Source organism: Patiria miniata, unplaced genomic scaffold (assembly GCF_015706575.1).
Source record: "Patiria miniata isolate m_02_andy unplaced genomic scaffold, ASM1570657v1 HiC_scaffold_16, whole genome shotgun sequence".
NCBI classification, from domain to species: Eukaryota; Metazoa; Echinodermata; class Asteroidea; order Valvatida; family Asterinidae; genus Patiria; species Patiria miniata.
Window position 1 is genome coordinate 9,612,821 of NW_024037054.1, and position 22,403 is coordinate 9,635,223.

Here is a 22,403-nt window from a genome sequence, read left to right on the forward strand (position 1 = left end):
GCTGAGCCTGTGTATAAAAACAGCCAGTGCGTGTTATCATGTCCTCCGTTGCGAACTGGTTAATAAACTTATCATTATTAACAAACGTTTCTAGCTTAAAGTTACGCTAAAAAAAACCTAAAAACTTTCATGCCTTGTGCAAAAGGAGCAACAGTTCGTACCGGTGTGTGTCGACTTTTTATCAAACATGCTTCGAAAATTTTGACAGATAATGAAAAAAGTTTTTCAAGAGCAATAGTAACAGATAATGAAACAAGTTTTTCAAGAGCAATAGTAACAGATAATAAACAAGTTTTTCAAGGGCAAAGTGTTCATACATGTAAGTATCAGACTTGGGAAAAGATGGTTGGTATAAACATGTCTTTTAAATTGATGTAAGATAATGCAGTTGATAATTGCAGAGTTTTTCCCCCAAGGCTTCAGTTTCAAGTATTTTAGCCATTACTTTGTGTGGCTTCAATTTTGTTTGTCCAAGTAAACATGCATGTAGCTGGGGCAGTTAGGGTTTCACTGAACCTATTAATATGCTAGTGTCGAGAATCCCAAGCTAAAAATATCTAAACCTCAGCATCAGAATGGAATGGGAAAATGGTTATTGTCTGCTTCATCCATCAATAAGAGCTACAGATGATTCCAGTTTTCCCATTTGTTTTCAAGACTTTAATCCATATGGTGGTAACATTACACCCGGGCCGCTTGCTTCCTTATAATCATCCCCGCCACGTACACTGGAGACCTTTACTCCAGTGCTTCCTATCTGCCAACCCTCAGGTGCTCATCAATATTTCAAAGGTTATTGCACCAAGTAAACCTTTTACTTGAACCTGTGGCTATTGTAGGCAGTTGCCAGTCTAGAGTGTTCAGGGGTTCAATTCTTGTCACATCATGTTATTGGACCATGCATCAACTCATAGGTCTGCTGTAAGCAGTCATGAGGCAGGGGTGCAGTATTTGGTCAATTCTGTTAGGAGTGGGTGTATCCTGTTGATTTCTTTCACTTACCCAAAATTGAACTGATCTTGTGTTCTTATATGCAATCATTTCATTGCTTTTAGGGCTTTATCCGTACATGTACACATGTGTACATCTGCCCTGGTAACTTTTGCAAGCTCAGATGTTCAGTCTGACATCTGTTGATATGAAAGCAGTCATAATTGGAAGAGTTTAATTTTGGTTCTATTTTTTTTTACATTTTGAAAAAGGTCTCTTGGGATATTTGGAATTTTTTTAGATTTCAGAAACACTCCAGAGATTTCATTGAATAGTTTTTCCAGGGGTGGGCAGAGAGGGTTTTTTTCTCCTCAAGCACAGCTGGAAAGGAGTGATCTGCCAGCTGTTGCTTGTCCCTCACTGTACTTTTTTTATTGATGTCTTTTCAATATTTCATTCTGTTGAAAGCATGTGACCTAAGAATGAAAGGTAACAAATGTTATATCTCCCATGAGAAGAATGTGGCATTGGCCATGATCTTGATGTATGACATCAGAGCATAACCAACGCTCCTTGGCCGATACCATACTGGGGATGTTAGAGAATGACATTTCTAGCATGTCAGTAATATTAAAAAATTGTCCCATGTGGTGAGGAATGTGTGATTGAGTTTGTAGCGTCCTTGCTACACAAGTCCGGTCTGTCAGTGTTAATCTAGTTCAGATGCATAGTCAACATCACCCCCTTCTAGCTTGTCCATCTGTCTAGCCTGTAAAACAAGGACAGGATAAACAATGTGTACGTCTGTACAACTTGGACTTCCTACCCTCTCAATAATGTAGCATTTGGTTGATTAAAGATTACTTCAGCGTGCTATTTCCGAGTTTCATCTTCAAATTTTTTTTTTTTTTCAATTGGTATTTTCCTAGCAATATTAAAGTTATTCACTTTTGAATATGAGACAACGAACGAAAAAAAAAATCACGGACATGTAGTTAATGAATTATTTCTTCACAAAAATCAGATTTTCAGCTGCCAGACAATAATTCGGCTCTTGCAGGGTGGGTTCATTTTGCGAAAAATGAAAGCCCTTTTTTAGAGGGTTGCAGATGCCCAGAATCAGATTAAGTACTTTGTTTGTTAAAATTTAACGTACCAATTGAACATTCCGAAGGGGGGAAAAATATGGATGTTTTCCCCAAATTTCCCCGTATGCAACTTTGAGTTCAACCCTAAAGACCTAGGGTTTTTGATCATAATGCAATATCATATTTTCTTCAAATTTGGTATGTACGTACATGTAGAGACATCCATGCTTGAAACTCAATCTGACAAGGTATTTTGTAGACCTGTACATATTCAATGAAAAACAAGAATCTTTTGGTATCCTGTCCGGATAATTTGGCATTTTACTTAATACATTGGCTTCAAAATGTTTGCAAGATACAGTGTAGGCCTATCAGTGGAAAAACTAATAAACGTGTAAAATAAAATCGTATGGTAATTATAGAAAAAAATGAAAGGGGAGGTACATGTACATGTAGATTATCCCCCTGCCCATCCTTAGTGTTGAGTTCCTGCCAACTCGGAACTTTAAAGGAATTAAGAAATTTGGATGAGATGTTAAAATGTACATGTAAGCAAACTTGTTATGAAGAGGATAGTGTAAGTCCAACAAGTTGCCTGAGGAACAGAATTGATACTGTGCAAGTCTGTACGCTAAAAATGAGACATGCAGTGAGTTTGATATCAAACCCAACCTAGCCAGAATTCTAGCATGCTAATTATGAGGACAACACCTACATATATGTTGCTGCATACATTTCAGCACCACATTGTAATCCCATTTGAACCATTTGAAATCAAATTAAACTGTAAGTTAGAGATCTAGTGACGGTCCTTTTGTTATTAAACCAATCACGCTGCATTACATAATTAACAATTCACAAATCAGAATTAGTGTCCGTGTTCCTAATTACTTTCATTAAGGATGGAATTAGCGTGAAGCTAGAATTTCCTGTGCAACAAGCAACTGCGCAGTTTCAGTCTTGGAGGAAAACTGGCCTGTATATTACAAGGGACTTAAGTGTCAATAAAAATATGTTAATTCCAATAGCTGTATCACTGCCATTACATTTAATTATTATGTAATTATACTGAACAAATGCTGAACTGAAACGTACGTAGGATTATTTGCAATTACCCGGAGAAGCACCTACCAATTTAATGACAGAATCGCAACAACCCCATTGAAAGAAAATACCCATTGAAATTATTCCGCCTTGCACAACTACTCATCTTGATGACTTTTTAGCCTTAGTAAATTTAATTTGCTACTTTGCAGAATGTTCCTCTTCGTCATCATTGGAAGAGGTGATGAAGCGTTGCCATGGTAAGAGACACTGTACAGTCAAAGCCAGTACTCGCATCTTTGGGGAGCCATGCCAAGCTGGAACCTACAAGTATCTGAGTGTAATTTATACTTGTGGTAAGTACATGCTGGACGGTCTGTCCCTTCCAGATATTATTCTTTAATTTCAGACTAGCTGTATTTGTCTAGGATTCTGTTTTTAGAGGTGGTCACGTCAAACGTATCTTGTTTGGGAGCATTGGTGTCAGCATTTTTTAATTTGCTTATTCTTTTTGTCTTCACCTTCGTTTTATTAATTTAATTTTAAAAAGAAAGTAGAAGGAGACATCCTACACTCTCTGATGTCTGTCTGTCTGATGTCGGTCTGTCTGTCTGATGTCTGAGTGTCACGTTTTTTTTGTAAAAGACCTAAAAGGTGTGTGATGAGGAAACACAAAATGCAAGGGTTAATGGAGAGGCTTAGTTGTAAATATCTTATAGCTCCATGGTTGTATATCCTCCGATTTCACTGTCCTCTGATGTCACGGTTGGCATGTGAAAATTTGTTAGTTTTGATTTATATTTTGTTTTGGCAAATTTCTTTCTTGCAGACTTTGAATATAGTTACATATTAAATTATCTCTAAGAAAACACTCCAAAACATATCGCTATTATGCAAAAAATATCGTTGATGATGAAAAATATCGCCAAATTGCTGAACACCAAGGCTTACCACGCCCACTCGGGGTAACAAATTGAGGTCAAAGTAAATTGACCTCACTAAGTGCAGCATCCCGCTAGTTATTGAGAAAATAATTCAATTTTTTTTGATAAAACTGTTCATCATACTGATTGATATTTTTGTAAAATGTAAAACTTATTTGTGTCACATGGTTGATACATTGCAGAAACGATGACTAGTTTCTGTACCTTTAGTTATTCTCATAACAGATGATTGATAAAGTAATTATGAACTTACAGAGAGCAGCTTCTATTAATGAAAAATGGCCATCTGGTTTGCATGATTGCAGAACAATTTGAAGGGGGGGGGGGTGACAACACATCAGATGACAGACCACTCGGTGCTGGGAGGTAGTCAGAAATTATTTTACTGGTCACCTGGCCACCACAGACTCAAAAATCGGGATTGGGGGGAGCACTGTTCAAAGCAGACGATATTGGACACTGTCAAACAATAGGTGGCACTATTTGTTGCAGTGACGGACACACAGATTTTCAGACAGGACGACGGTTATGCCAACAAAAACGAGAAATGGGTGGGGGTGTGTCACACCCCCCTCAGACCTCCGGTGACACCCCTGCTAATTTGTACCAAAATTGACTTAGGTAAATATTGTAAAATAAATTGTGTGTGGCTATATGGATGTTTCATGTGAACTTGAATGAGACTAAGTTATAATCATACATGTACGTGTACACGTACGAGGCCAGCTGGTGTGCATTGAGTTGAGGCACGTTAAGTGCTATATGTATCTTTTAATCCTCAAAATAGTCTTTGGGCACTTGCAAGACCCCGATAAAGAACAAGCACTCTAAAACAAAGTTTTGTAAAATGTTTGAGTAGTTTTAACATTCCTGATAAGTTTGTGATAGCACCCGACTGAGTGCATATGGATTCAAGACATATTCGCCTGTTGTTCAGCAGCGCAATATTGTAGCGCAATGCATTTTATAGAGGGCACACTTTAGTCTTTTACTGGGAGCCATCAGTGTGTGCGTGCTCTCACCCAGGTTGTGGGGGCACCAGCCAATGGCGCCAGTGTACATAAGCGGCTGCGCGCTCGGCTTTGCCCTCTTTCTGTTGTGGCCGTAACCCGAGAGCGGTCTCGTGAAGTGTTTTCACACTGCTCTAATCTCCCACAATCAACCAATAACCTCACCTGTAGGCACAGTGGAGGGAGCCTCATACCGGTACTTTGTGTGAATGTAATTGACAAATGATTCCTGTATCATAATCCGGATAATTAAGTAATCCCTGAGTTTATAAGGGAAGTGATTGAGTACAAGATCACGTAGGCGATCACAGATTTTATGATGCCTTTTTGCATACAAATTGGTATTGGTTGCAAAACAGTCATTAAACTAGCTACATTGTACAACTGCAATTCCAAATGCCATTTTGACAATGAATTTGTCTCACACTCTCTTTGAAATAAGACAACAATGCTAATAATAAAGTTTTTGTGAGTAAAATAGCAAGTATCGTCATTACTCTTAAAACTAAATCTTTGAATTTCTTGTACAACCTTAATAACTTGAGCAGTGATGGGCTCTACATAAAGATAAGTCGGTAACGATTAGTTATCAAAAATCTTCCAAATTTTGAAGTTACACATAACTTGTTGCCTAAGTCACAGACTTCCGAGCTGTGAAACGTATTTGGAAATTATGTGTCATGACTGAAATGTTTTGCAACCATTGAATCATGAAATATTGCCCAACTTGGGCAATAAAATCTGGCATAAGTGTTGTCACTCTATCACATAAAGTTTCATGAAATCAGTCAGAAAGTCTAACAGTTGTTCTGATTTCTTAGGTTCATTGCTACAGGTTTTGGATTGAAAACTGCATCCGATAGCTTAAAGGGAAGATACAACATTTAATTTGCAAACATCAAAAAACGAAATGATCCAATTATCAATAAATACCTTACTGGATTGTTAGGGAATGACAGTCTAAAGCATCCTGTAAAATTGTGGGTTCTGGTGTGCTGACATTTTCAAGAAAAATTGTATTTTTCCAACGCTGGTCGGCCGACCAGCGCTGGAGAAAGCTGGCTTTTTTCAAAAACTACTCCATATTTCTTACATTTAGTTATTCCACATTTTCTTTGCAATTGATTACTCACCTGTGAACGGGTACAAACCAGCTAAATTGATACTCTGACCGTACAATTCCCGAAAGTCTATAAATTGCTCCATTTCATCTAAGTGGGGTTAGGGAACCAGACTACAAGAATATTATTGGTTTTCTTGGTTTTTCAAGCATCTACAAGCCAAAACGTAAAACAAGTCAGTTTAACAATATTTGCTAAAATCATATAAATCCTCCAAATGCACTTATTTCTGAAAATTGCAGCAAAAACCAGTGTTGTGCATTCCCTTTAAAAAAGGCAAGCATATTTGAATGACCTACATGTAGGTGAACATAGTATGCTTTACTTCAATGATATCTGGACTTTGTTGAATCAGCAGATAAGTCAAGTGATGACAAGTGTCATTCACATATTTATTATCAGCTTAGTTCAATAGAGACATGTTTGCCTGCTTTACACCCCTAGTAATCCTATTTACATGTGTATTGCTGGAGTTGTACACAAGGCCACAGGGATTTCAATCACAATTGCAATAAATGAGTTTAATTGTTTTATGTCAAACCAGCCTGGATGTTTAAATAGAGGCAAAGTACTGCAGAAAGTTCTGGCATTTTTGTTCACAACTTCACAGTAAAATTTCAAATTCATTCATCACGACCGCAAAATTATTTTGTAAAAGTCTTTACTCGAAATAAAGTATAGGCCCCTATAGAGTAATATTTGATGAAGTGATTCAATTTGACTAAAACTGCATGTCTTTCTAGACTTGTGGAAAGAATTGTTTGTAAGTTAGAGATTTTAGAACGAAATTTGAAATAAGATTCAGTCCAAATTGTGTACATTTCAAATAGAATCCAGGAATACAGGCAACCGTACACACATTTGTATGAAAAATTGGAAATGAAATGACCTTTAATAGAGATTACAGTACTTCATTAAAAATAATCCCACAAGTGACTTCGTTTTAAATGTCATGGCCGTAAATAAACACCAACACATGAAATCCTTCAATTAGCAATTATGATTGAGTTTCTATTTCATTTGGACTGGTCACGGATGATTGTTGCTCCTGGTGTATTGAGAACCTTTAATTACGTTGCGCTAAGATGCTACAGAGATGCGGGCATTAGTCATTTGCCGTGTACAGACTCCTAAAGGTCACACTGTGCCTCCAATGCAGCGGCTTGACATCTGATGGATTGCAGTTATTTTGTCTTTATGAATGTTTTCATTGCCTTACGCTTATCAAGCCAATGAAATCTAAATGAAGGTTGATACTTGATGTGCCGGCATGCTTGAGTTTCAGTGCCAGCGGGATATTGCCAGGGATGATGACTTTACCAAGTGTCATATTTCTGGTATCACGCAGCAAGTCAAAAACGCCCTTTATACCATAACCATGGCAGTACATGTAGGAATAGACACAGCAAGTAATGTACTGTGCATGTTGGATCCACACATCATGACTAGCGATATGGAATATTGCGTTGTGGAATTCATATTCATGTACTTGTAACAAGTCATCAAGTCAACAGTAAGTAAAGTTTTCCTAGTGTAGAAATGTATTATCAGTAGGTTCTGCCTTACCAACAGGAGAGATAGTGGAACTCCATCAGATATAGTTACCTTTGATAAATATCGTGCCTTCATAATATCTTTGCTCCTGCAGGAATGGCGAGGTATTTGTAGCCAATACCGTATGGACTTCAGTTATTAGAGTACATGCACATGGTCATAATTCATGGTGATTCATGTGCATGTGATTTACCTTCTACAGTGTGTACATGTATGACCGCATTCAGGGAATATTCTATTTCACATTAATATCAATGAAATGCCATCTTTGTGGAATTTGGGGGGGGGGAGGGGTATACCCGGTACATGTATTTATGTAGGATGTAAAACAGTTACAGAAATCCACTTTTCCCCAGGGCACTATGTACATGTAACTTTAATGAACCACATAAAATAAGGAGACAAACAGTCAAGCTATTTTTACAGTAGTCATAACTCTTCTTCAAAAATCATGGTGTTTTTTTTCTGTTTCTACTTTTTTACTGTTCAATTTGTTTTTTCTATTTGGGGCGTCTGCAACCCTCTGAAAAAATTGGCATATATCTGAGCTTTTTTTGTGCTTCTGGTACACAAATAAATGCACATGATTTTTTTTTGGGGGGGGGGTGTTGGGGGTGTTGAACTTGAAAATAGCCTGGGGTGTAACTTGAATATGGAAATCCCCCCCCCCCCCCCCCCCCCCGGACAGGGATTTATCTTATTATTTCATGAAAAAGCCACAGAATTCGGAAAATAAGTAATACATATATATTGAGTACAGTGTATATCAAATCAATAGAAATTTGAGTATTCAACAGTAGAATTTCCAAGTGTTAATTCCATGTCTTCAAGAGAAAGTTGGTCCTAAAAATTAGCAAGAGGTTTGCCTATAAGACACAGATTAGAAAAACATAATGTGAATATAACCTTTATAAAAGTGTACAAAATCATTAATTTCAATTAAGAAATATTGAATGTCCAGATCAGCTTCCTTTCACATTTTTCTCCTCATGTCTTCAGCTACATGTAGTGCATGTACCAGTACCTAGTGTTAGGGAGGAGCTAGTTTTCAGCTTGTCTTGTTGACGTGTACAGTACCTCAATGCAATCAATGTCAGCATTGACTAGAAACCAAAGAGCACTTCTCATCCCTCCAATTGCTGATACCAGTATGGGCAGAGAGATGAAAACATGATCAAGAATGAACTGAGTGGGTAGGCTAGTGGGATGTTTACATAACGGCTTGTATTTCGCTATGGAGAGCCATTTACCTAGGTGCATTCTGGATCAAGCATCTGCTGGCGATCCATTCCTTGTCAAAATTGTGATTAGTTGGTGACGTCTTTGGCACTTGGGAATTTCCGTTGGATTTCGGCAACTCGTAGTTGAAAGAAAATGCACATGGTGGCTTGGGATATGGTGCACTGTACGCTACTACAGCCAGTCTGATTGAGTGGACAGCAGTGAAGGTCTGTTTACTATGTTGGCCGAGAATATTAGCTTGGATCTTAATTAAACAGTGTAGGGAGGAGGATAGGCCCACCTAAAAAAAATGCTGATGGACAGACAAAACACTGCTCAATACAGAATAAAATAGAAAGTGTATAGAATACATGACAAAACTTGGTGGTTTGTTTTGATAATTCCTTCAGTAGGGTCGATCACAATTGCTTTGACTGTTATCAAAGGCTGTCGTTTGATTGGTGCTGCAAACTCTAGATTGGATTACACTTACACATTGCAGGTTTATAAGGGTCACAGTGAAAGTCGAAGAATGGAAGCTAATCCTGGACTTGACCCCGTATTCAAGTGATTGACAGATGCTGTAAAATAGATGCACCCGTGGGAATTAGTTCATACGTTTTTGTAGTTCATTTCTGTTAGTAGTGGGTTCTTGAACCTCATTGATATGCTTGGATAAAGGCTTATGACGTTATTGTCCCAACCTTTAGCAATAATTGCCCTAGTGCCAGTCTACGTCTCTGGCTTCAGCTAAATTTATCATCAGCTCAAAATTCATAAGAATCCTGCCACGTTCACATCCAACAAGAATACACCAACCATTGCCTTTTGTGACTGGATTGCTGCACCTACATGTATCAATTGTAAGACAGACCCCATGACCCCCAGGAGAGGTACGTCATTGTCCAATAGTGAGTCAACCTTTTGTACAATCTATGCATGTACACACCTCAGTCATCAGAGTAGTGACACACAAAATGTAGTGGACATTTGATGATATTTAGCAACATTTTGACCCACCTTTTATGCACCTACCGGTACTGAATAACAGTGACACACCCATGATGTACCTAGCTTGACACAACAAATTGGAACTTGAACATGCCAGAGTTGTAATGACTCGAGTCAATGACTCAACTCGAGTCCGACTCGAGTCACATTTTTTGGTGACTCGACTCGACTCGAGTCCCGACGGGTAAATGCCTCGACTCGACTCGAGTCACTGCGAGCAAATGACTCGACTCGACTCGAGTCCCTCATCAGAATGACTCGACTCGACTCAAGGAAGGCTAATAAGACTCGAGTCCCAAAAATAAAAGCAAAACTTACTCGCAAAAAATATTTGCAATGACTTACGCCGCGCCGTTCGTGTGCCAGTTTTTGTTCACGTCACGTTATGTTCGTGAATAATATACGTTCATATACAGCCGCCGTCTGTTTTCCTTCCTCCATAATGATACAACAAACATACACCGTATCGCGGACTCCCACCTTGTGGTTCTATAGCATGTAATGCTAAACCTGGAACCAGACTTAAAATGCATTTCTCAGTCCGTGGTTTCATCATTGGTTTCAGGCGATTTCTTATAAAGCTCTTGGTGGAACGCTGGCTAAATTTATGTCCCGATTTCACACAAAAATTGATACGGACGGGACCAGCTTTAAATTATCAGAAACAGTTTTGTATAATGTAATTAGGTTTTGACGTTGTCAGCGATCATCGAAAAACAAAATCTAGACCCGAAGCCAAACCAGTTATAAGACCGACGTTTCACATCTTCTTATCTGTGACGTGAGCTAGCAATGGAAACTGTTGGTTGGGTACCATACAGCATACTTTATGTCTTTGGATTTTCGTAATAGACTGGTGCCTTGTATTCTTTCTCTCTTGTGTTTGTTGCTTTTTATTGTAATTTATTATATAGTGTTCAAATATTTGTGACTCGAATTGACTCGAGCTAAATACTTGACTCGACTCGACTCGACCACACACTGTGACTCGACTCGACTTGACTCGATCTTGTTGACCTAATGACTCGACTCGACTCGAGTCACTTCTTTAAAATGACTCGACTCGAGTCACAAAAATCAGTGACTCGTTACAACTCTGGAACATGCACCCCCCCCCCAACCAATGGGGTGTGTCTTACACTTGACAGTGTCTATAAAGCAGAGAATGTATTGTACTGGGATTTGGCATCTTAAGCCGATGACAGAGATTCAGGGCCAGGACTTAAGTAAACTTATGATTTTCTAAGCTTGGGGGTGATGCTAGATGAATGAAAAGACTTATAGTACCGGTACTGTTTTCCCCTCAATAAAGGCACATACAAGTATATAAAAGAGTTAAAGTGGAGGTGGGTAGGACATGTAGCAAGAATTCAAGACAACAGGTGGACTAAGAAACTGACAGATTGACAACCAGGAACAGGGGCACACAGTGAAGAGGAAGACAAAAAAGGAAGATAATGGAGAATATTGGCTGGACAGAGAGAGGAATGGTGCATTCTGTAGCCTCCGGATGATGATGATAATGATTAAAATGAAGTGTCTGATTTTGTGATGATGTCATGCATATTCAATCTACGTAAAGGTAAAGGTCCCATAACCAGTACTGGCCGTAGGGGCAGTGGGATGTTAGAGGTCCACTGTGTCTTGGGCGCGGCATATGAGTGGCGGTGCCCAGTCCTCTCCTCTCCCCGTCTTACCTTCCCTGAATGAATCAGGTACCCATTTTACTGTTGGGTCGTCAGAGTTTTCCAGGTTTTGGTTCGAATGGGATTCGAACTGCAACCCTTCCACTCCGTAGCTCCATGCTCTAACCGCTCGGCTATGAGGCCCCTCTTCAATCTAGAATTATTATAAAATTGAAATATTATACCAAGCCCTGGACTGTGTGTTGAACTCAGCCTACATGTATCATGTCTTGCTGTGGTGTACAGCACGGAGCTAATAGCTTCATGAGTGTAGTATATATACATGTATTATGTCACCAGTGTAGGCCCCTGCTGTTGAACGTTTTAGTTCATAAGACTCTAGCTTGTTAATTGGCTATAGAGCCTGCACTGTTTGTCTTGTGTCTTTGATGGCACAGCCAGTGAGAAAGTGTTATGACAACTAATTGATGTGCCAACAAGCCTTCTACATTGCAATGCTGTCTGTATCCAGTTAGCAAACTCTTTTATTTCACACTTCACTCAGTTTACTGAATACTGATACATGTACATGCAGTGATATAGATACATAGGTGAGACTGTAAGCCTACATTATAAGTGTACTTTTTTGCATACATGCTGGACCCTGCTGTGGAGAGCATTAGGACATTCCACTTTCTTTTTTTGGTACACATGAGCAGAGAACTGTGAAAAGTACTCGCTAAAAGGTACAAGTGTTTGCGTAAACTCTTGTCACAGGAGGATCTGTCTGCACTCAGGAAGTCAGTGTCTGAACTAACAACATACTACTTCAGCATTCAATGTTTGGACTAGTTAGTTCCTGCCTTGATCTCTTCTTCAAATAGCGGAGATTTTACTTGAGAAAAAAAGCTGTTGAATGGCTCTGTACTGACTTGGTCCAGTGTTGTAGTAGGGTCTATCACAAGCCACTTCACAAGTCCAGTCACAAGTAACAGGGGATTTGTCACTGGTGGCATGGGTGGGTAGTGCAAAAAGCGCTCACCTCTCACCGCTGTGGCCTGGGTTCGATTCCCGGCACAGAATACTGGTGGCATGGGTGGGTAGCGCAAAAAGCGCTCACCTCTCTCCGCTGTGGCCTGGGTTCGATTCCCGGCACAGAATACTGGTGGCATGGGTGGGTAGTGCGTAAAGCGCTCACCTCTCACCGCTGTGGCCTGGGTTCGATTCCCGGCACAGAATACTGGTGGCATGGGTGGGTAGTGCAAAAAGCGCTCACCTCTCACCGCTGTGGCCTGGGTTCGATTCCCGGCACAGAATACTGGTGGCATGGGTGGGTAGTGCGTAAAGTGCTCACCTCTCACCGCTGTGGCCTGGGTTCGATTCCCGGCACAGAATACTGGTTGCATGGGTGGGTTGTGCGTGAAGCTCTCACCTCTCACCGCTGTGGCCCGGGTTCGATTCCCGGCACAGAATACTGGTGGCATGGGTGGGTAGTGCGTAAAGTGCTCACCTCTCTCCGCTGTGGCCTGGGTTCGATTCCCGGCACAGAATACTGGTGGCATGGGTGGGTAGTGCGTAAAGTGCTCACCTCTCACCACTGTGGCCTGGGTTCGATTCCCGGCACAGAATACTGGTGACATGGGTGGGTAGCGCGTAAAGCGCTCACCTCTCAATGCTGTGGCTCGGGTTCGATTCCCGGCTCAGACCACATGTGAGTGGAGTTGTTCGTTGATTCTGTCCTGTGCCACGAGGGCTTTTCTCTGGTTTTCCTCCCTCCACAAAAATCAACACTTTCGATCTCTGGCTTTGCTCCGTGTCATACATGGGTCATGTGGCTGCTGCCTAAGGTGCCCTTACATGTACATGACAGCGGCTCGACCACGTTGTAGCCGTGTCCTTCGCAATTAAGCTTCTCATCTGCGAGTAAGGTTGATTAGCTTCCCAAATTATTGAGTGATCGGGTACAACCTGATCGCCGTTTAGAAGTATTCGAATAAATCTTCTTTGTTTCTTTCCGTCTTTGTTACGGACAATAATTCTCCGCGGGTTTTCTTAATTCTCAAGGTTTACAGTATAAACTTGTAACTTTGAACTAATATCATCCCTGATCCAAAGGTGTGTATATTACTCTGACGTCATGATGACGTCATCAGGTATCAAATGACAAGCAAGTTTAGTTGAAAAAGTGATTAACGTCTGTCACTTATAACTCTTGAACAGAACAATCAATGATGTTTGTATTTTGTAATCAGAGAGATCGCTAATTGATAAACATTTTTTGTTGCTTGATCTTTACTTCCAGGGCTACCAGAAGGTCAAGGTTAGGTGAATTTAAAATACAGAGAGAAGCCTCTAAATCAAAACAAACCTAATTTCTTCCAACAATTCACAAGATGATGATAAAACCTGGTATGAATTTGAACCCTGGTCCAAAGATGTGACAAAGAGTGTAACGTAATCATTACATCATCAGGTATCAAATTACAAATGATTTGAGGTCAAAATTTGAATAATTACTTTGAACCATAACTTTTCAAATGAATGGAGTACCGTTCTTATTCTTTGTGATCAGTTAAACATTGCCTTTCCTTTGGCAATATTTTGGATTCCCGGGCACAAAGCCGTAGCTGAAGGATTTTGCAAGATTGAGGCAGCTAGTGGTCACCCCTCCAAGGACCACATTCAAGAAACAAGGGATGGTTTTGGAGGAAAGGCTGAATTTCATGATCCTTTTTCTGTTCTGACATACAAATATTCACAACTGGACAATGTCCTGTGAAAGTTTTTAGCCCAATCACCCAGCGTTTGTAACTTCAAAAACGTGAATCTCTAGTTACTATTATTATTATTAGTATTACTCACCGTTCATTTGAATAGCTTGTGACTTGGAAATGAATGAATTAATTACGATAGACTTGTTAGGACTTTTGATGGACCTGTTATGGACTTTGCCACACCATTGAAGTGGTTCTATTATGCTCTTACATTAACACTAAGAAAACATGCTCTCCCAACTTATTTACATTTTGTGGGAGGGATCAGTTTTGTAATGAGCTGATTTTGTCTTCTACACCTATAGATATTTCCAAATTCAGATTCCCACTTTACTTATTTAAAAGCTCAAGTTTGTTTGAATGTTTCTTCACAGTTTCTAAGAGGATATTTCGTAAGCCAAGGCGATATACCGGTGCTGCTACTGTACCCCAGAATTTTGCCGTCAATCTAACAACTCCTAGTCCGTCCTTTAGGCCAGACTATGATTCACAAGGCGGGACAGCTTACACCATGACTGAAGCAACTGATTTCAATCAAGGTAACATATTTCACCTCTGAAATTTCATTTCATCATTACAATCTGAGACACTGAGATGTCACAAATTCTCGACAGTCACTTGGAAGGTATGAAAGAAAGCCTATCAAGAATACGGTATGTGTGCGTATCTGAGCTGATGTATGATCAGCCTGAGGAGAAGCAGGTTGGCACAAACGATTTGGTTTCAATAACCTATAGTCATAACCATTCAGGCTGGTTTCATACTAGGAGCAGGACTTACAAGAGGTATTAAGTGTGGTGTGCCCGGTACACTGTATACCTCATGCCTTGAGCAACTCTGCAGCTCCTTTATTGATTGCTTGTTTTGCTCCATGCCAACTTTACTCATTTATTTGATAAGAGCGTGTTAACCATTGTACAAAGTGTACAGATACATGTTGTGTCTAGCGTTACACTGTGTGGCATGATTTGGGGGCTTGAAATCAAAGCAATTGATGGAAGAATTAATTGTTTGTAGGTTTTAGTATCAGGCCTAGGATATTGGATCTTGTGACAAGGCGTACACGTATGCGTAGCCCCAAGCCTAGCAAAAATCAATCAGGGATTCGATATGAATAGGATGAAAAGCAGTAGTGGCTGTAAGGTTAGAGCTGGTAAGAGCTAGCGTGGAGCTTGCTAAGGATGGAAGTTATTTTGGCTTACAGACATTGCCGGTTCCAAGTGGTAATGTAAACCAACATCGTGTCTCAGTTTGCTGTTTGCCTCAAAACCAATTTGGGGTATTTGGAAAGACGTAATCATGCGATAGCCCACTGGAAAACTGAATGGGCAATGTTTAATTGAATTTTAAGAAATTAAAATGATTCACTCTTCCCACTCCTGACATACATGAATGTTTTATTAAACATTTAGATAAAATGTAAAACCTGTGGAAAATACATTCTTCTTTGAAGGCACATATTTGGATACATCCATTTCTTCTGATTGTATGACAATAATGACATACATTTTTATTGAAATTAAACAAATGCACTTTTATATGTTAACATGGCCCGTGCTATTTCTAACAACTGAGGGCGCTGTTGCTGTGATATCACTTCAGGTACACACTCTTCAATTTAGGGGTTTTCTGTACAAATTGTTAACTGTGGTTAACTCATTTAAAACAATTGTGCTTGAAGTTTGACATCAATTCTGGCAGCTTTTATTACACTGAAGCATATAACACTAATGCTTCAGCCCCAGGGTGACATTGTGATGTTGCTGATTACGTAGCACATTTGCATCAGCATAAAGAAATGGCCCTAAGGTACCCTTGAAAATGGAAATACAAAAACTAAAGTGAAGCAAAAATGGGACACAAACGTACATTTTAAAGGATTGCTTTGTAAAAAGATGTATTACATGTACATAGACCCTTTAAGCCAAATGTGGTGCTGAACAAAAGTAATAACACATTATTAGTAATTGCATTCAAGTATTAACAAGAAGACATGTTGATGACCACCTGTGTGTATCGTATCAATGCATTAACAGTTATTTTTCACTGATTTTCAAACAACCAGTTATTGCAACTGAATATTAATGAGTTAAATTGAGAGTAATGAGTTAAGGAATATTAATGAGTTATGAATATTCATGTTAAGACTGACCATTGATCTTTATGTTCTTGATACTACATGATTGTTAGGGTTTGTCACAGCCAATGATAGCTCTGGCACAATCAGCTCAACTGCCAACACTAGTCTGAGTGAAGGACCTCCCACACGGAATGATCAGGATCAAGCATCAGGATTCTTCACTAGTCTGTTGGCTGCCATAGGCAGTATTCAATGTATGTACAAATATTGATCATTTTTAATTAGTTATTAGTTAACGAGGCTTTGTCTCGCTTGCTTCACCTCGCCTGCTACTACAGCGTGTGTCAATAAAAACGCAGGATTCAAAGCGATTTTTTTTTCTGAGAAAATTATGCTACTGGTGTGCCTACTTTGATAAGGATTTGATTGTCCATAATTTCATCTTTGACAAGATTTTTGTTTGGTGGAATTTGGACTTTTGGTTCAAAAGTTATGACAAGTTTTGTGAAGCCCTTCTGAAGCGGGTTGGTCTGCAACGACCAGTTATGTACAATGCAGGTATGCATTGAAGACAATTAAACCAGAACAAAACTTTCTTTGAAACAACTGATGATAAGTATCACTTAAATTTAATAACTGGACTATCATTGTTTCAAAGCATCATGAATGTCGTCTCTGACATATCAAATAACATTGATTGTGGACTAAAGGATTATGTAAACCTAATCCTGCCACACATGTCCTTCTTTGTGATTCACAAATACTTTCACCTGTACTGAATTCAAACCTTTCATTAGGTATGTGTGATTTCACAAATCAGACCAGCTTGGAATTTATAACCCTTCTTCAATGTACTCTATCTCTGGACAGGATTGTCCAAATGAGATGGGATAAAAAGCATAGTGAAGAGAAGGAAAGGTACTTTGAAAAGAGGGTTAACATTATGATGAATAGGGGTGGTTTATATTCTTAATATTTTTGTTTCTAATCCTGCGTTTTTATTGACACACGCTGTATACTAATAAGTGCAAAGGGTGTTTGTGTGTGTGTTAACCAACTGTAGCAGCTTTGCTTGAGCATTTGGTTAACACACACATAAACCCTTTGCACTGTATAGAATAGTGGTGATATAACTGTTATATGTGTGGCTGAAGTGGGAGGGGGGATATATGTGGTGTGTTAGTAAAAACAAATTCTTTCAATACAACGAACAGTACACTGAAGTTTGCTTTGGGTTACATGTAACTCATTAGCAACTGTACTACATTAGCAACTGTACTACATTGTATTACATTGTGTTTATTCAATGGTGAATCCATAGAACCATGGAGTGCTTGGGTGGTTTCGGGCGCTACAGAAATAGGCAGAGCGGTTCCGGGCGCTACAGTGACTATTAAATGGGTTCAGCTACATAGCGATATGGAAATATTGCAGTAACTCTGAAACATGAATAATAACATGTAAGGCCAAAAAAAAATAATAACCCGGTCTCTGGTCAGCGCGTGCGTCGATTTTAATCATGCGCGTCAATTTTTTTTTTTTCAAAATGTTCCACGGTAGCTCCAACAGCGCCCTCTTTTGCCGCACTTCCTCAATTTTTTTTTACCAAAGAGCACCAAGGAATGGGAAATTGCACCAAGGCAAATGATCGAAAGCACCAAGGCAAATTATGGAGGACACCAATGTACATGAGGACACCAAAAAAGCAAAATAGTACCCCACCTTGTCTGTACAATCCAAGCTTGAAGAAATTCCGGAACTTTGGTCTGACCAGAGACCGAATATTTTTTTTGGGGCCTAATAGCTGATATTGTGAAGTTGTTTGTCTCACACTGAACAAATACACGTCTTGCACTGTTTTACAGTATTCACCAGATGACAGTAAATAAACATTTAACGGCATCTTTCTGTTGTCTTGTTTTTATATCATAGTGAACACTGAGGTGTTTGTGCTATACGTCTCTATTGGCTGCTGTATTGGAATCATAGGAACGTTACTGTGGTGTGTTGTAAGACTGAAATGTCAGCATTATCACTTGAAGAAGAAGATGGAAGAGTCAGGTAGGTTATGCATAGTTTATTGCATTAAGTATCATTGTTTAAAATCTTACCACTCGACCCATGAGCTTGCCGGGGTAAGCTGGCTCGTTCAACCCTGATATAGCAGCAGGTACCACAACCGCGGGTTTGAGTGTAAATTTGGTTCTCACAATCACTCATATCAGGACAACACATAATATACAGTGTGGAGTACTGTGGCCTCGTGGTTAAGGGCACTGATTCATGGTCTGCGGGTAAAGCTGCAGGTTGTGGGTTCGAGTCCTGGCGGGGTCATGGTGCGTGTGCCCTTGGGCAAGGCACTTTGTCACTCATTGCTTCTCTCCACGCAGGAGTAAATGGGTACCTGTGAGGGCAGAGATGGTTATTGTGATTGAATTAGCTTCCTTGCGCCTAACAGGCTGCATCGAGCTGTATACTCCCCAGGGAGCTGAGATGGTATTTGGAATGTTTTATGTGCCCAATGAGCAGGGGTAATAATGATGTAGCGCCTTGAGCACCAGTCCTGGTGGATACGTGCGCTTTATAAATATCCACTATTATTATTATTATTATTATTATGAAATACGTCGGTGAAGGGCAAACCCACTGTTGAATTTGCATCACTCTGACGCTAATTCCATCTTATGAATAGATTTTTTAATGGCTGACAAAAATGTCAGATGAAGATCGGTCTACAAATTCAATTTTAACATCTCTACTTCACTGGGTGATCTTGACCTTTAACTTTTTCACTTCACATCTAACACATGGGATTTTGTGACGTCACATTGTGAGTGGCATTCAGACCGGTGATTATGACGCAGTGATATGACATCACAAAAATGCCATCTGTAGGCTTCAGGAGGTTCTGCCACCTTTTGAGACATTCTTCATTTTTATTAAATCAACCTCTTGGCATATGAGAACTATTTCCACAGTTATTATCATGCTCACAATGTGTCTGTTGTTTTGCACTTTTGGCCTTGACATTTCAATTTATTTATCTCCAAATCGCTTCTTAGTTACACAAAGGTCAATCAACAAAGTAAATTGATTCCAATACTCAAATATTTCTCAATGAGAACATTTCCGGTTTTCGTCTTCCTTATGGTACCAATCTTACTTATTTAAGTTATTTTTGCACCAACTCATGATTGATTTATGTTGAAAAATACAACAAATTTATCATTTACAAAACTATGGTTATTTCATTTGAATGTATTTGTGCATGCCTGCTTGTTTTACTAAAAAACAGATTGTCATCCTGATCGGTATGATATGAACCTGTCTTGTACAACCCTGTGTTGAAGTCGCATCCATTACTTGTCCATCATCACCAGTCAATTCACAAGTAACAGGGGATGAAGAATAACAAAAAGCAATGGCTTTACTTTTGTCACATTTATTTAAATGGCTTGTGCGTTGGGACTGAATAAGTTGTGATGGACATGTGGTTGACTGAACCTCAATATCGGTACAACCAATTTGCTTATTACTATTCTTTTTGTGTGTGTTGCATTTACAGGCACCTCATCAAATACAACTGAGGCAAATAGAACACCTCCTGGGAATGGTTCAGTGCTTGAATCAGTTCGACAGGAGAATAGAGTAGACATTAATGAAATCTGGAATACTCCGCCACCCTCAGCGTCGTCAGTCAGACCAGAGAACGGCATCAATGCAACCCGTCGATGGGAACAAGCGAGTACATTGCCTAGGGAAGCACATACCCTCCCAGCAACACGGAATCTCAACAGTTACTTCCCCTGACTAGGCCGGGGGTCTCATCTTTCAGCTCATGAATATGCATTAGGTCAGGATGATGACTCTATCTGAACTGGCAGGCACATGAGAAAGATGGGTCCCAATCATGTTCACAAGTCCCTGTCATATGTGGCTTCCTAGCTTGGCTGAACTGGACTTGGTTCAATGACCACAAATACTGATCCATTAAGGCCTGGCCAATCACTCTGTGATTGTGCAACTCAATGTTTGAGGAATGTCCAACGTGTGCACGTGCGTATGATGAATGTGGCTGGAATATGCCAAACATGCAGAGGCCAGTGTGTTGTTGCCCACGTGCGCAGTGGGTGCATGAGGGCTTCATGATCCATCTGTTGATGAGTGAATACCACGTTGTCATCATTAATAACAGGTGACTGATAAGACATATGCAGGTCTCTTTGATCAATTGCACTTGATGCTCACTGGATCTCATGCACACCTCAACTTTCCAAGTGCTCACTCATTGTCAGCCGACTGTTAAGATACCTGTAAATGTACACGTCTTCTAGGATCATTGGATCTGATTCTCACTGACTCTTTGCCAAGTGCTCCATCATTATCAACTGACTGTTAAGATTATGTTTCTTTGATGAATGTGCATGTGATGCTGACTGGACTCTTTGCCAAATGCTCACTCATTGTCAGCAGACCCTTGAGATGCACATCTTCAGTGAATTCACAACTTGCACAACTTCAGTGTCTACTGGATGCTCTGCCTCATGGGATTTGTGCGCCATGCTCAAGACACTCAAAGTATGCTTCATGCTCACTCCATCCACTTGTCAATGATAAGGTAAAGATAGTATGTGATGATGTCATTGGTTGAATACACCACCCAAAGAATGCATGCACGTAAGCCCAAGGGGAATTTGTGAACAAATTCCTATAAAAACGAGGCGTGAGGGGGACACGGGAGTTACTTGATAATCAGTGCCATGTTAGACATCCTAAAGCTACTGCTCTACTTTGGAGACTTTTTGTCTTCAGACCAAATTTCAGCATAAACAGAAGTTTCAATATAAACTGAAGGTTAATATTGACACACATTTGTTAATCGATTCACATCCACAATTTAAGTAAAGTTGGCCTCAACATTCAGAGCAAATGCTGAAATATTCCAAATCGTACGGTGTTTAGCTGATTGTGGTTTAAGCTTACTTTTTACAGATCATGTTCGAACGTTGACCAAAAATTGATAAACAGGGTCCCTATCAAGCAAACCAAACATTCCGCAATGTTTGTAGTTACTTTGCCAAAGTGTATTAAATATTAACTTGAGGTTTTAAAATACATGTGAACCACTCCTTATGAATTATTTATAAAATTATATTTATATATGTATATGAGTAATGTGGTACAAAACTGACTTTTCATTGTCCAATAGCATATCTTATACATTACCAACCTATACATACCTTTAAATGTAGTGTGTAAATGTTTAACATGTTTTTAAATATTTTATTACACAATTTCTCAAAAATTTGACTCATATCATCAGCAGTTGCATATAAATCAAATTTAAAAAAAAAGACTAGAAGGCTGGACAGTTAAGTGAATGAAGGCGCTCTTAACACAAATTGAGTAGCAACTGGCTCATATCAAACGCCCTCAAGGTAAGATGTGTGAGCAGTTAGTAACACATCTCGATATAAAAACTAGATTAACACACTTGATTTTCAGTGCCAAGCATGTTACAAGTACGTGTACATTATACTTTGTAAAAGTAGTCTTGGTGCAAGACTGGAGTGGGATTATATTCCACTAACATAGCCGGTCCCTGACAAGTAGGGAACATTTTGTAAATATGATTTTGGTATTCCTATTGGTCGAAGGAGCCCAGAGTGCGTATGTACTACCCGAGTGCGACTCGTGTCAGCCTGGTGCCACCGCAGAAAATGGCTGCCACCAAATTTGTCTATAGCTGGTCCATGACAAGCCTGGTTAATCCGCTGAGCAGTAGAGGTCGCTAACAAGATTAATCAAATGAAATCTTGGACATTTTGGCAGGGCTACCCAGGAAATTCTAAGCATACCTCATGTGTGCTGTATTCAAGCTAATCCATGTGCCTCAGGTATGCTCAGAATTCCCTGGGTAGCGCTGCCAAAATTCCCAAGACTGCATTGATTAATCTTGTTGATAGCGACCTCTACCACTCAGCGGATTAACCAGGCTTGT

General features: G+C 39.6%; 1 protein-coding gene across 3 annotated transcripts in view; it reads left to right on the forward strand.

Moving 5' to 3' along the window:
• Window positions 1–21,730, forward strand: part of LOC119722940 (protein eva-1 homolog C-like) — a 34,275-nt gene extending 12,545 nt beyond the window's left edge. For all 3 annotated transcript variants that reach the window (XM_038193355.1, XM_038193356.1, XM_038193354.1), the window contains exons 5-9: window positions 3,275–3,418; window positions 14,697–14,861; window positions 16,513–16,656; window positions 18,335–18,463; window positions 19,968–21,730. In XM_038193355.1, the coding sequence (XP_038049283.1) occupies window positions 3,275–3,418; window positions 14,697–14,861; window positions 16,513–16,656; window positions 18,335–18,463; window positions 19,968–20,212 (827 nt within the window). In that variant the 3' untranslated portion in view covers window positions 20,213–21,730. The remainder of the gene's footprint in view (window positions 1–3,274; window positions 3,419–14,696; window positions 14,862–16,512; window positions 16,657–18,334; window positions 18,464–19,967) is intronic.
• The last annotated feature ends 673 nt before the right edge of the window (window positions 21,731–22,403 follow it).